The following is a 12,292-nucleotide window of genomic DNA, read 5'->3' as shown; positions in this document are numbered from 1 at the left end:
CTGATCTTCAACGTCGACAAACTGGTTAAAAGAAAAATCAGAAAAAATAAAATCAAGAGAACCCCGTTCGTCGAGCAAGGCAAAAAGGTACGTACGCTACGCTATCCGTACCGGGCAGGGGAACAATGTGGTGTGGCACGGTACGTTCATCCACATACCTATTTGCCCATCCATCCAAGGAAGAGGCCCATCCCTCCATCTTCATCCACACACCCTCCAAAGTTCCCGGACGCTTGGCCTGGCTGGTCACCCCCCCTCCAGAAGTCCACCCTCCTCTCTTCCTTACTACGTGATCGTCCCTCGCTTTGGGCACTCACATGGGGGGGCCTCTTCTTGGGCTCCCGAAACCTTGAGTCAAGCCCTGGTCCTGGTATGCAGCTATCCACCATTAGCACGGGCAAGGATCCCTCCAACACGTCCGTCCCAGGGCTATGACATTCCTGCTATGCCTATTCCCCTCCCACATCAATGCCCGTCATCTCCTCCCTACATTCCATAACTTCTACGTCTTCCCATCAAAACCACCTTGCACACAGGCCAAGCGGGCTGTTCCTCTGTTCACTTCTTCCGCCGTCAACTGATTGACAACATCAGCTTGACAGCTCGATTTGGACACCTGACCGCAACAACAATAACAAACATTAACCTACTCGAAGTAGGGACTTGCGACTTGCGATTGCTCTTCAGGGAAGGACACACACACAACGACAGAGGCGCATACTTGTTGGATCGAGTCGACTGAACCTTTGCGTGGACGAAGCACCGGCACCCATTGACCTATCCGATACCCGCCCGAGGCTACAGCAGAGGCGCAGCAGGACGATACCGTATTTGAGGGATAGGTTGGACCTAACTTTACGACTGCATCGGACCTGGACCCGACTGAGGAGGCGGCCTCGAAACCCGACGACTATTAACCGCGCGCACATCGTTTACACGACTGTTGCCCATGCTTTTCTACGAGATTTACCAGCAGCAGCCATGGTAATGCTGAGCGATCATTCCATGCGTGCCAGCCTCCAAGTGGCCCCTCTCAAGCTTCACAAGTCCAGATCCTGCGATGCTCTGTCTTCGAAACCAGACCACTACAGTTCCAAGTCGTACACAACATCACACATGACACCGCCCGCAACACCCAATGGCTCGCAGGAAGACCTGGCGGCCGACCAGCTGCCACCGCCGGTCTTCCACAACTTCCTGCGAGCCTTTTATCCTTTCCATCCAAGCTACGCCATGACCGACTCGAGCGTCACTCTTCCATTGAACGAGGGAGATGTTATCTTGGTTCACTCAATTCACACCAATGGATGGGCTGACGGAACCCTGCTGGTATCAGGCGCAAGGGGATGGCTTCCGACCAACTACTGCGAGGCGTATGACCCAGAAGAGATGAGGAACCTCTTAAAAGCATTGCTCAACTTCTGGGATCTTTTGCGAAGCACATCAGTAAACGACAGCGAGATTTTTGGGAATCAAGAATTCATGAAAGGCATCATCGCGGGAGTACGCTATCTGTTGGTAAGCTTTTGGCTCTGTGCTACGTCCCCTCCTGTTGCACCTGTACTCACAACATGAAAAGGAACGCACACATTGCTTGACTAGGGAATCGGCTATCATAACCCGCAACGAAAGCCTACGGCGCGCACGCAAGACGTTACTCTCAGAGTTGTCAGCCTTGGTGAAGACAGCAAAGCGTTTACAAGAAGCCCAAAAGGGCATCGCCCAACCGACAGAAGATGTCAACGATATCATTGACGAAATGATCTTGAAGGCTTTCAAGATCGTGACCAAGGGCGTAAGGTTTTTCGACATCCTCGAGGATGATCGTAGGCAACGCGCCCCCGCAGTGACTGTCATGGCTACTGTCATTGAGGAATCTTACATCCCCCCGACGCCACCTGCAGATCAGATCAAGTTCGATGCAACTCATAACGCAGCTTCCCGAGGACCGACGAACGGAACACCCACCAGGGGTACGCCCTCGCAAACAGGCGATGCGGCACAAACGTCGAACGCACCGAATAGCAGGCGGCTTTCGACCCTTCAGTCCCCCGCCAGTCCCAACTCGCACCGCATGTCTCAAAATGTCAAACGGCTGTCATCCAGCATCTCACATCGTGTCTCATTGGCTGGCCCTTCTCCCCTGTCAAGACCGCATCACCTTGTCTCGGAACGCCTCAACAAGAGCCACGATACCTTCTTGTCCCACCTAGGCTCCTTCATTGGCCGACTGCACTTGCAGTCCCAGTCCCGGCCGGAGTTGGCGTTCGCCATTAAATTATCGGCGACGTCTGGTGGAGAGTTGCTGGCTGTCGTTGACATCGTATGTGGTCAGAGCACCAGCTCTGATATGCTGGTTAGAGCGAGGGATATGATGTTTGAACGCATCCGGGAGTTGGTCACAGCGGCAGGTCAGATCATCCGCCACGCAGTGTTCCAGGATGCCGATGTTATCATGCCACAGGACAACAGCTTGTTGTTGATGGCAGCAACTGGTTGCGTGAAGGCTGCCGGTGAGTGTGTAGCCAAGACCAAGTGGGCAATCGAGCGTGTTGGCGACTTCGAATGCGAATTTGAGGCCGGCGAGCTGGGCATCGATCTTAGCGTTCTCGATGTTGCCCTTGAGCCGCAATATCGTAGGCCATCAATCGCACCATCTGTCGCAGAAACAACAACGACGGAGGCGACCAGTGTCGCGGGCTCGACTAGAAGTTCTGACTCTATGCACTCCGTTCTGCCGCCAACGCCCCACCACCAGCAACGACCGAGCCTCGTCGCCAACGACAAGCCACTGCCTCAACTGCCACCTGTCGATGGCACTGAACCTCTCGGTCACAGACGTCGACCTTCCTCTCAGAACTCTTCTGCACCTAATTCCCGACCGTCTTCGCTCAACAATGAACATATTGCGAACATGGTGTCTTCCGTATCGTCGATGCGGCCGACTCTTCCGCCTCTCCCCAAACTGTCTACATCCCTGCTCCCGGGAGATGAATACAGCCCCATCGAAAACCAGGATGGCGACTACAACAGTTCCTCCCGTATTGACAGTATGGCTGCCTCGAGCGCGGGCAGTAGCAGCACTTATCTCAGCCGTGACTCTGAGGCCAGCTTGGTTTCTCAAACATCTACACGCGCGACCACACCGGATCATTCTCTGGCACCCAAACTGAAGCCTTCCATGTCAGAGCTCAGCAACTCTGGCAGTGCAAACGCCATCAACGAAGAAGTTGACGATGTCGAGTCTAAGATGCTTGAGAAGACTTACGCTCACGAGCTGATCTTCAACAAGGAGGGCCAAGTCACTGGCGGTTCCCTCCCAGCCCTCGTCGAGCGTCTCACAACACACGAATCTACCCCCGACGCGACTTTTGTGTCAACTTTCTATCTCACATTCCGATTGTTCAGTAGCCCGCTCAAGCTGGCCGAGACTCTCATCGATCGATTCCACTACGTCGCTGAGGCACCCCACATGGCCGGCCCAGTCAGGCTCCGTGTTTACAACGCCTTCAAGGGTTGGCTCGAATCGCACTGGCGCGACGAGACTGACCGCGAAGCCCTTAGTCTCATTGAGCCCTTTGCGGAGTACGAACTTGGAGCAGTGTTGCCCTCCGCTGGTCGGCGACTTCTGGAACTTGCTCAGCGCGTTGCCAAGGACATCGCCCTCGTCCCGCGGCTGGTGTCTTCCATGGGCAAGACAAACACCTCGATTGCGCAGTACATCCCGGCCGACACACCGCATCCACCCTTGGCTCTGACCAAAAGCCAGATTCACCAGCTGTTTGCTTGGAAGAACGGCGGCAGCAACCCCACTGTCTTGGACTTTGAGCCTCTCGAGATCGCCCGCCAGCTCACTATTAGACAGATGAACATCTTCTGCTCCATCATGCCCGAGGAACTTCTTGCTTCTCAATGGATGAAGAAGGGTGGCGTCGATGCACCCAACGTCAAGGCCATGTCAGCCCTGTCTACTGACCTGTCTAATCTTGTCGCGGAGACAATCTTGCAGCACTCGGAGGTCAAGAAGCGTGCAGCCGTCATCAAACAGTGGATCAAGGTTGCTCATCAATGCCTGGAACTCCACAACTACGATGGTTTGATGGCTATCATCTGCAGTCTGAACAGCAGTACAATCAGCCGTCTGCGCAAGACCTGGGATATTGTTTCTGTCAAGCGCCGCGAGATGCTCCGCACGTTGCAGGCCATTGTTGAGCCCTCACAGAACAATAAAGTGCTCCGAACTCGCCTCCACGACCACGTCCCTCCATGCTTGCCATTTCTCGGCATGTTCTTGACGGACCTGACGTTTGTTGACATCGGTAACCCTGCGACCAAGCAAATCCCTACTCTCGGTGGTGATGGCTGTGAGGAGAATGGCGGTGGTCTAACCGTCGTCAACTTCGACAAGCACACTCGCACTGCCAAGATCATCGGCGAGCTTCAGCGATTCCAGATCCCGTACCGGTTGACCGAGATCCCTGAGATGCAGGATTGGATGGCGGCGCAGATTGTGCGTGTTCGTGAGAGCGACCAAGGCAATGTCCAAGTCAGCTACTACCGAAAGAGTCTACTCCTGGAGCCACGGGAGATGGCTGTGCGAACCCCCATCGAGCCCCAGACAAGCAACACTAGCACCCAGGGCCGTGGCGACCTATTTGGCTGGATGAGCCGAGATCGAGGCGCCCCGACGCCCACACCGATGTAAGGCCACGAATGAAGGGTCCTGCATCGCGACAACATTTGATCGAACGGATAACATCATTTCCATATTTCCGGCGACATACTTTACCCCTTACTCTGCTTCACTTTTGATACCCAATTTTTCTAACCTCTTGTCGAGGTATTATGTCATGAAGAGTTTCATCCTTGAGGATGGCACTACACACGGCGTTAATCTGCTTTCTTGCCCTGCACTTCTTGTCTGGGCTTGAAGCCTCATCCGCCGGACCCGAAAACGCACGGCGCTGGAATCGACTTAGCACATTTTTTCTGCATGCTGGGAAATATCTCATTCTCCCTTGTTCGGCAGCGACCAGAAGTGGGTTGTTTGTAGATATCGGAGTCATTTACACTCCTAGTTGGATTCGACCTTCACTCGCTTAAGAGTTGGGTGGAGGAAGGATGTCTTGTTCCATCGTGTATCCTATCTTTGGCGGTTTTGGATGGTGGCTGGTCTCTAGATGGACGGACGGACCGGAGTTGATGGTATACCAGGCCAGGCCTTCGTGCCTTTGTTGGACACCGCCGTCGCTGCGCATGATGTGGCAGGCTTTTCCTCGGCGTCAAAAAGACCAAAAAGTGTACACTGTATATGTAGGCTAATCTGCACGCTGCCTCTGAGGATGGAGCAGGGACGGACAGATATCATGAATAGGATACGCATCCTGATGACGAATAAAGTTCAGAACAAACACCGTGCTTGAAGCATTGTAAATTCCATCATCTGATAGGTTCTGTGATATTTCCTGTCCAACTGCATCAGGCAATTCCCAAGTGGGCTCTCTTAAAGCCTCCAACCCCACATCGTGAAGACCGCCAGCGTGAGCAGGGGGTCCGCTCCACCGCATGCCCACCAAATCTAGCCCTCCACCAATGCTAAATCTTCATCAACCCATCCGATATGGTGTAGTGGCCAACATGATGCCCTCTCATCTCCAGTGAAAGGTTAGGCATAGCCCCGAGTTCGATTCTCGGTTTCGGAAATCACTAAGATCAACGCTCCGCTGCTCCTTTTTGGTTTTGCTTGATTCATCTGGCGGGGTTATCGTTGACTTGTTCGCTGTTCTCCCCATTCGATATCTCGCTGAGGTAGAGCGCCAAAATCTGACAGCATGTAACGTGGCGAACGGTAGCTGTGTACAGCTTTCCTGTTCAGTAAGCGCTGTTGGTATGTCTGGGCAACAATGTTCCGCTGCCAATCCGTCCATTTGCGTGTCGAATTAGGCAAAGATCTCTTGAACGGACGAGGTTACGAAAACCTGTAGAGTGATTGGTTGACACCCATGTACGAGAGCGTCGTTGGGAGAGCGTTTCTCGTGTTACTCCAGTTTTGCTTACGCCGCGATTGCCTGTCCTCGCATGCCAGCGTCGTATATCGCGTCGCTGACTGCATGTTACTCAAGCCGAAATGTTCTCGGCCCGCAATCACTTGCAGGTGTTTGATCTGATTATTGCAGCCGACTCGGCGTGGAGAGGGGTTGGTGGGTGGTTACACGTAGCCAACGGTTTTATTGCTACGGCATGTTAGACCAGCTATGCCCAACGAAAGATCAGCCATCGAAACACCATGTACGCTCAATAGTCAACGAGCCTGCTTCTTGCTGTAACGTCGGGCGGTCATCGTAACAATCATCTCGTATGGGGAATGTCGGTTTTGTCCAGTCGGATATGGGGAGGAGTGCCGATGTCACGATATGATGTGAGTGAGATGTCGTGAGCCGCGCGAGTAGGTGCTTGGCGGAGGTTACACGAGCTTCGATGGCGAAGATGTCGATTAGGTTGCCGAGAAGGATGGATAAGCATAAAAGAGAGGTTTGACGAGGTTTTACGGACTTTCCCAAAGAACGCTGCATGGGAAATCTTCGACCCTCTGCTCTCAACCACTTCGTATCATCGCACCCATCACTGCTTGACGACTCGCCCTTCCAACAAGAGACATCATCACCACCATCACCATGAGCGTCATGTCCTTCTTCGGCTCCCCAGCCATCTTGATCCTCCCCGCCGCAGTCCTCCTCTACTTCCTCACCCAATGGGTCCTCTTAACCCGAAGACCACCCAACTTCCCCCCAGGCCCACCCCCTATCCCAATCCTCGGCAACGTCCTCGAAATCCCGCCTAAAAAGGCCTTTTTCAAATTCCAAGAATGGAGCCAGACCTACGGCGACATCTTCGGCATCAAAATCGGCACCGAAAACTACGTCATCCTCTCCAGCGCAGAACACATCAGAGAGCTGTACGAGAAGCGAGGCGCGATATACTCGGACAGGCCGCAGCCGTACATCACGAGCACGCTCATTAACCCCGGCACGATCTTGTTTATGGATAATGATCATCACATCAAGAAGTTGCGAACGGCGCTGCGGAATCATTTATTCGGTCCCAGTGAGCTGAAGCGTGTTGTCACGGCGCAGGAAGCGCATGCTGCTTTGCTGATGAAGATGATTCTTGAGGATCCGGGGCGGTTTCACAGGCACTTGAGACACTGGGCTCTCGCTACGCCGCTTTCTGTGCTGAGTGGGCAGCGCGTCGCGGAGGGAGATGATGTCGCTTCGACGAAGACGTATTTCGCCACGCAGGATATGTGGTTACGTTTCCTCACGCCCGCGCAGGCGCCGCCGGTGGATCTGTTCCCCGTGATGAAGTATCTTCCCGCGTTCCTCGCTAGCTGGAAGCGGGAGGCCGCGACGTTGAAGAAGGGGATGCTTGGGACGATGTACTACTTGCTCGACGGGGCTAAAGCACAGGCGGCGGAGATTAAAGGAGGCAGAAGGGGGAGGGAGACAGAGTCTGTTATGGCGAGGATGCTTCGGGAGGGAGAGGCGAGTAAGGTCGCGGGGAAGGGGCCGACGTATGGTGATCATGAGCTTGCTGTTTTGGGGGCGGGGACGTTGGATGCTGCTGTTGATACTGTTATTGCTACTACGAGTACTGTTGTGCTTGTTATGGCTGCGTATCCGGAGATGCAGAGGCGGCTTCAGGAGGAGGTTGATGCTATTTGGCCGGGGGAGGCGCCTGGGTTTGAGGATCTTGGGAGGGCAAAGTATTTGAGGGCTTGTTTCAACGAGGTAAGTATCCTCTCCTCTTCTGGCTAGATCTTGCTTTGAACTTGAGGGCTAACGAGAACTGATCACTCAGGCCATGAGGTGGCGCACCGCCGCGCCCTCAGGTGTCCCACGCGTCCTCGCGAGAGACGACACCTATCAGGGCTACACGTTCCCCAAGGGCACGAGGTTTCTGACCAACACGTACGGGATCCACAAGGACGAAGCGTGGTACGACCGGCCGGACGAGTTCCTGCCTGAGCGGTACATGGACAACCCGTGGGGCGTGCGTCCGGAGCTGGCGGCGGCGGCGGAGCGGGAGAAGAGACACCCAACGTATAATTTCGGGGCGGGGCGGCGGATGTGTCCTGGGCTGGACTATGCCGAGAACCAGATCTCGGTGACGATTGCGAAGCTTGCTTGGGAGTTCGATGTCGTTCCTACGCAGGGGAAGTGGTTGGATACGAGTATCGAGACTGGGTTCCATTCTGATCTTGTCATGGGGCCTGAGAGGTTCGAGGTTGAGTTTGTGCCTAGGGGAGAGGAAAGGCGGAGAGCGCTTTTGGAAGATGCGGCGAGGGCTGAGAAAGTGGTTGAGGCTTGGATTAGTTAGATGTGAGAGATATGTCGGTGTCTTTGAGATGGTTTGTTAGCAGATGAGATTCAGGGCCACATTTCACACTGCTATAGATCCGTTACTGATGGCGGTCATGATGTTACGCATTCACTATATTGGTACAGCTTGGTGTTTGATAAATCGCTTGCGACCATCAGTGAGATGAAAGAGATGCTTCTGAGCGGTCATGAACTACGAGTCTAGTCATTGAAACTCTGTTCCAGTCTTGCTCATCCTGACGCATTATAAAGGACATCTCCGTGAATCGGAAAGAACTACGGCATGCTCAGTGTCAATAACGACGAAGTTATGATGAGATTGTGACAAAGTGTATTTCACGAAATTTATCGCTGAATATATGAGAGTGAGAGGACAGGCATGAGCTCAGTGATCAGATGGCTGAACGTCAGGAAGCAGACATCTTATGAACGACAAGCATACTAAGCGGTTTTGAGTCTCTTGTGATATACGTCTTAATAAATGCCTCGTACCTTCACGCGCGGGAGACTCGAGTGATGAGATTATTAGCGCTACCGTAGTCGAGTCTCATGGAAAGTATGACAATTTGACTTGTGAACGATGAGCCCGAGCTTGCGCAGATGTGATGCTTTCGATCCATCTCATGATGGTCAATCATGCATTGCCGTGTATCCGGGTTCCGGCTACTCGGCTCATTGCGATGGGATGAATGGTGAGTGAGAGGGCAGGAAATTCCTTCAACTTATTCGTATGAGCGCAGGACTTGTCGTACTAAGTACGCGTATTTCAGGTCCACACCGAGAAACCGGTGCCTGCGAAGAGATGAGTAAAGTTTGACCGGGAGGCGGCAGAGGCAGCCCTCAACAGTCCTTCATTGACAATCAAATGGCTTTGAGAGGTCGAAAGAAGCATTGTCGGACCGGCCCGTTGACTGTGCATGAGATCAATACGTGCTGGACAGACGGAACCCGCGGCTTGCTGCTGATACTTCTTGTATCCCATCTCAGCTGTGCTCCAGCCTCAATTGTGCCTTGCTGTGGTTGCAAAAAAAAAAAAAAAAACAAGGCCTGCGCCGCTTTGGCCGCGTGGATTCTGGCCCCCGAAGAGAGCAACTCGATGTCGCATCGTGAATCTGATTGGTCGACTTGAGGCGCGGTGCAGCTGGAAATTAGATTAAAAAATTGTTAATGCGCCTCCACGTGTCGGTCAGCCCGAACCCGCGGTCATCGAGGCCCATCGGATCGAGGCAGTGGATTGTGTTCGTGGGCGATGGCAAGTTTCGCAATCGGTAATCATGTTGATTCTGCCTTGGTATTTGTTTTCTGTTAATCTTCTTTGGTCGTACTTGCCGTGCATTCCGTGCCCCCGTCCCCAAATGCCTCTCATTTGTAAGACGCCCAGCCTTTCTCCCCCCAATCATTTCCCTTTTCCCCTTCCAAGATCTGGCGCCCCAATTCAATCAACCAACAAACAAACAACACCAATTTACCTGTCTGTCACTGTTCGCCGTTCCTTATTGCGCCGGAGCTAGCAGACCGACCCCAATTGGCCTCCCATCGGCGCTGACTTAATCCTTCCTCCCCCCCCCCCCCGCAACCCGACTTCACACACACATTTGACCCCATTAAACCCGCGCCGCGCCGTTGGGATATCGCAATGTCACAACCGGGATCCGACGAGGAAGGGAAGAGAAAGCGGGACAAAGTGGGAGAGTTCCTGTATGCGCGTCATCTTTTCCCAATTTTGCACTTTACGCGCCTTGCGACCCCTCCCCCATCCCAGCCCTATGAGGCTCCAACCCCTCACTCTCAACTATCCTTTGACTACACCGCCATGCTCACCGTCAATGATTGAGGCAATTGCGCTGACTTAACGATAGTAAGAAGAATTACAACAAAGGTGAACTCGCCTTGAAGCATGCCGTCGGCTTGGGTCAGACCCCCAACGTCGTCCCCGTCACACAGCCCGTCATCAATGGCCCCTCACGTGTCGTCGAGGTCGGCTGGCACCCCGTCGGAGGCCTCGCCGGCAAATGGTTCGCCGAAGAAACAGGTCTAGGAAAGATGATCACAGAAAAGATCAACAAGTATCCCGATCCCACTCAGCACTGGGCCGTTCTCGTCGGCGACTACGCCCACCAGCTGTGGATGGTGAGTCCTCTCATCTCATTTCACTCACCGCTCCCCATCCATGACCTAACCCACCTCATCTAGGATGAGAGCTTTCACGTCATCTACACCAATGAGCGATACAAGCGAGAAGAATGGCGCACCTTCACCGTCGGCGAGACCACCTTCAACGACGACGCCATCCGTCGCGCAGGCGAATACGTCATCCAGAGCATCAGATCACGGCAGCCAGCCTACAACCTCATCACCAACAACTGCCAAACCTACGTCCTGGAGCTCCTCGACGCCGTCAAAGTCGACGGCCACAAGGACTTTGGCACCACGCTCGCCGTGTACGAAAGACTCTTCAGCTCCGGCAAGGTCATCGACCTCTTCTCAGACGAGCAGAAGCAAGAGCAGCAGAACCAGCTACCGATGCTCGAGGCCCCACCACAAAGCTACGCTCTACCGCCGTCACCTGCGTCACCGCCTCCCGGTGGACCGCCAATGTCGTATACGTTGCCGCCACCGCCCGGACAGAACCCGTATCCGCCGCAGTATCAGTACGGACTGCCTCCGCTACCGCCGCCCCCGGGTCCGCCGCCTCCGGGCCATCCAGGCCCTCCACCACCGCCGCCGCCACCACCGCGTCCGCCTGCGGGCCCGCCGCCGGGTCCTCACCCTGGAACTGTCTCGCATGCTCAACAGGTCATGAACGACAATACCACGCAGCTCGATACCCAAGAAGAGGCCAGCAAGTCGAGGGGCCTCAAGAAGGAAAAGGACAAGGATAAGGAGCCGAAGAAGAGTTTCTTCTCTCGGTTTACTCGGAAATGAACAGAGTCGCTAGGGCGTTGTGCTTGTTTTGCCATTTTTCCTTTCATTTTCTCCAAATCATACCCTTTCACGGCCTTTTCTTAATGAAGTCCAGAAGACCCGGAAACGATACACATAAGAAGCATTAGGGGCGAGCGGCGTTCTGAGAACAGATGCAGGCCCAAAGACAGCATTGATCATTACTTAACATGATGTTCTCTCGTCGTTGATTCTGAATTTGTTGGGCCTCGTCAACCTTTGATCCCGTGGTACCTCCTCCCCAACCTAGCCCTCTGTGTAAAAGCTACCAAGAACCGCCGGAGCAGCTAGGAAAGGCAAAATATCAAAATAAATAACTAGCCCCTACGCGGCGCCCTAATCTCGAGGATGAATGAGACTTCTAATCTGATAACTTAATAATAGAAGAAGAAGTTTGATATATGTCTAAACTAAAATTACAATCTTACCCAAAGCCTCATTGTCCTCCATGAATTTGTGTGCCTTGCCGATATTGTCCAGATCAAAAGTCTTGCTGATCGGCAATTTGAGCTTTCCGCCTTGAATCTGCTGTGCCAGGTCATTCAACGGCGTCTCCAAGAACTCAGTTGGTCCTCCACTGTACGAGGTGAGACACACACCGAGTGGGATTGACTCCATCGGGTTCCAATTGTTCAATGTCCACTCATTACCCACTATTCCAGACATGCAGACAGTTCCCCCAATCTTCGCGCAGGCCAGCGAGTCATCCAGGGTCTTGGTTCCGACAAGCTCCAATACCTTGTCAGCCCCCCCAGGCCATATCTCCAGGACGTTGTCCGCAATGTCCCCAGTGTCAACAACTACCTGATCGACTCCGTGCTGTTTCAGAAGGTCAGAAGCGGCTATGCTGGTTCTCCGAGTCGTTGCCATGACCGTGGCCCCGTGTCCGGCAGCGAGAGACGCGGCAGTGAGGCCGACGCTAGTAGTACCGCCTCGGATCAGCAGTTTGTCGCCGACGCTTAGCTTGAGCG

General features: G+C 53.7%; 5 protein-coding genes and 1 non-coding gene across 6 annotated transcripts; 5 read left to right on the top strand and 1 right to left on the bottom strand.

The window, feature by feature from the left end:
* Positions 1–1,116: 1,116 nt before the first annotated feature.
* Positions 1,117–4,705, top strand: BDZ83DRAFT_591734 (RasGEF domain-containing protein; the record flags this gene model as incomplete). The annotated part of the gene is made up of 2 exons (XM_060506468.1): positions 1,117–1,518; positions 1,580–4,705. The coding sequence occupies 2 exons, from the start codon at positions 1,117–1,119 to the stop codon at positions 4,703–4,705; spliced, it is 3,528 nt and encodes a 1,175-aa protein (XP_060358672.1).
* Positions 4,706–5,614: 909 nt separating this feature from the next.
* On the top strand, positions 5,615–5,702 carry BDZ83DRAFT_t295. Its single transcript has one exon. It is a non-coding gene; the product is annotated as a tRNA-Glu (tRNA).
* An 897-nt stretch (positions 5,703–6,599) lies between these two features.
* Positions 6,600–8,760, top strand: BDZ83DRAFT_766862 (cytochrome P450). Its single transcript, XM_060515274.1, has 3 exons — positions 6,600–6,920; positions 6,966–7,787; positions 7,858–8,760. The coding sequence occupies exons 1-3, from the start codon at positions 6,675–6,677 to the stop codon at positions 8,374–8,376; spliced, it is 1,587 nt and encodes a 528-aa protein (XP_060358671.1). The 5' UTR covers positions 6,600–6,674; the 3' UTR covers positions 8,377–8,760.
* An 837-nt stretch (positions 8,761–9,597) lies between these two features.
* BDZ83DRAFT_640993 (uncharacterized protein) lies at positions 9,598–9,950 on the top strand. Its single transcript, XM_060509527.1, has one exon. The coding sequence runs from the start codon at positions 9,653–9,655 to the stop codon at positions 9,887–9,889; it is 237 nt and encodes a 78-aa protein (XP_060358670.1). The 5' UTR covers positions 9,598–9,652; the 3' UTR covers positions 9,890–9,950.
* Positions 9,897–11,515, top strand: BDZ83DRAFT_135141 (uncharacterized protein). The gene is made up of 3 exons (XM_060501243.1): positions 9,897–10,076; positions 10,238–10,508; positions 10,572–11,515. The coding sequence occupies exons 1-3, from the start codon at positions 10,015–10,017 to the stop codon at positions 11,301–11,303; spliced, it is 1,065 nt and encodes a 354-aa protein (XP_060358669.1). The 5' UTR covers positions 9,897–10,014; the 3' UTR covers positions 11,304–11,515.
* A 211-nt stretch (positions 11,516–11,726) lies between these two features.
* On the bottom strand, positions 11,727–12,292 carry BDZ83DRAFT_591720 (uncharacterized protein; the record flags this gene model as incomplete). Its single annotated transcript, XM_060506465.1, has 1 exon — positions 11,727–12,292. A coding segment is annotated over one exon (566 nt), but the record flags the coding sequence as incomplete, so codon positions are not given.

Source organism: Colletotrichum acutatum (assembly GCF_030867785.1).
Source record: "Colletotrichum acutatum strain CBS 112980 chromosome Unknown BDZ83scaffold_177, whole genome shotgun sequence".
In the NCBI taxonomy this organism is placed as follows: domain Eukaryota; kingdom Fungi; phylum Ascomycota; class Sordariomycetes; order Glomerellales; family Glomerellaceae; genus Colletotrichum; species Colletotrichum acutatum.
The sequence above is the reverse complement of the archived record's forward strand: the minus strand, read 5'-3'. Positions and strand labels throughout refer to the sequence as shown.

What these genes read in the sequence shown, in the direction of transcription:
- BDZ83DRAFT_766862 (XM_060515274.1), top strand. Translation starts at nt 6,675, where the DNA reads ATGAGCGTCATGTCCTTCTTCGGCTCCCCAGCCATCTTGATCCTCCCC. An exon ending in AAATCGGCACCGAAAACTAC is followed by an intron (nt 6,921 to 6,965) that starts GTCATCCTCTCC and finishes CTGTACGAGAAG; the next exon opens with CGAGGCGCGATATACTCGGA. An exon ending in TGAGGGCTTGTTTCAACGAG is followed by an intron (nt 7,788 to 7,857) that starts GTAAGTATCCTC and finishes CTGATCACTCAG; the next exon opens with GCCATGAGGTGGCGCACCGC.
- BDZ83DRAFT_640993 (XM_060509527.1), top strand. Translation starts at nt 9,653, where the DNA reads ATGTTGATTCTGCCTTGGTATTTGTTTTCTGTTAATCTTCTTTGGTCG.
- BDZ83DRAFT_135141 (XM_060501243.1), top strand. Translation starts at nt 10,015, where the DNA reads ATGTCACAACCGGGATCCGACGAGGAAGGGAAGAGAAAGCGGGACAAA. An exon ending in GACAAAGTGGGAGAGTTCCT is followed by an intron (nt 10,077 to 10,237) that starts GTATGCGCGTCA and finishes ACTTAACGATAG; the next exon opens with TAAGAAGAATTACAACAAAG. An exon ending in ACGCCCACCAGCTGTGGATG is followed by an intron (nt 10,509 to 10,571) that starts GTGAGTCCTCTC and finishes CACCTCATCTAG; the next exon opens with GATGAGAGCTTTCACGTCAT.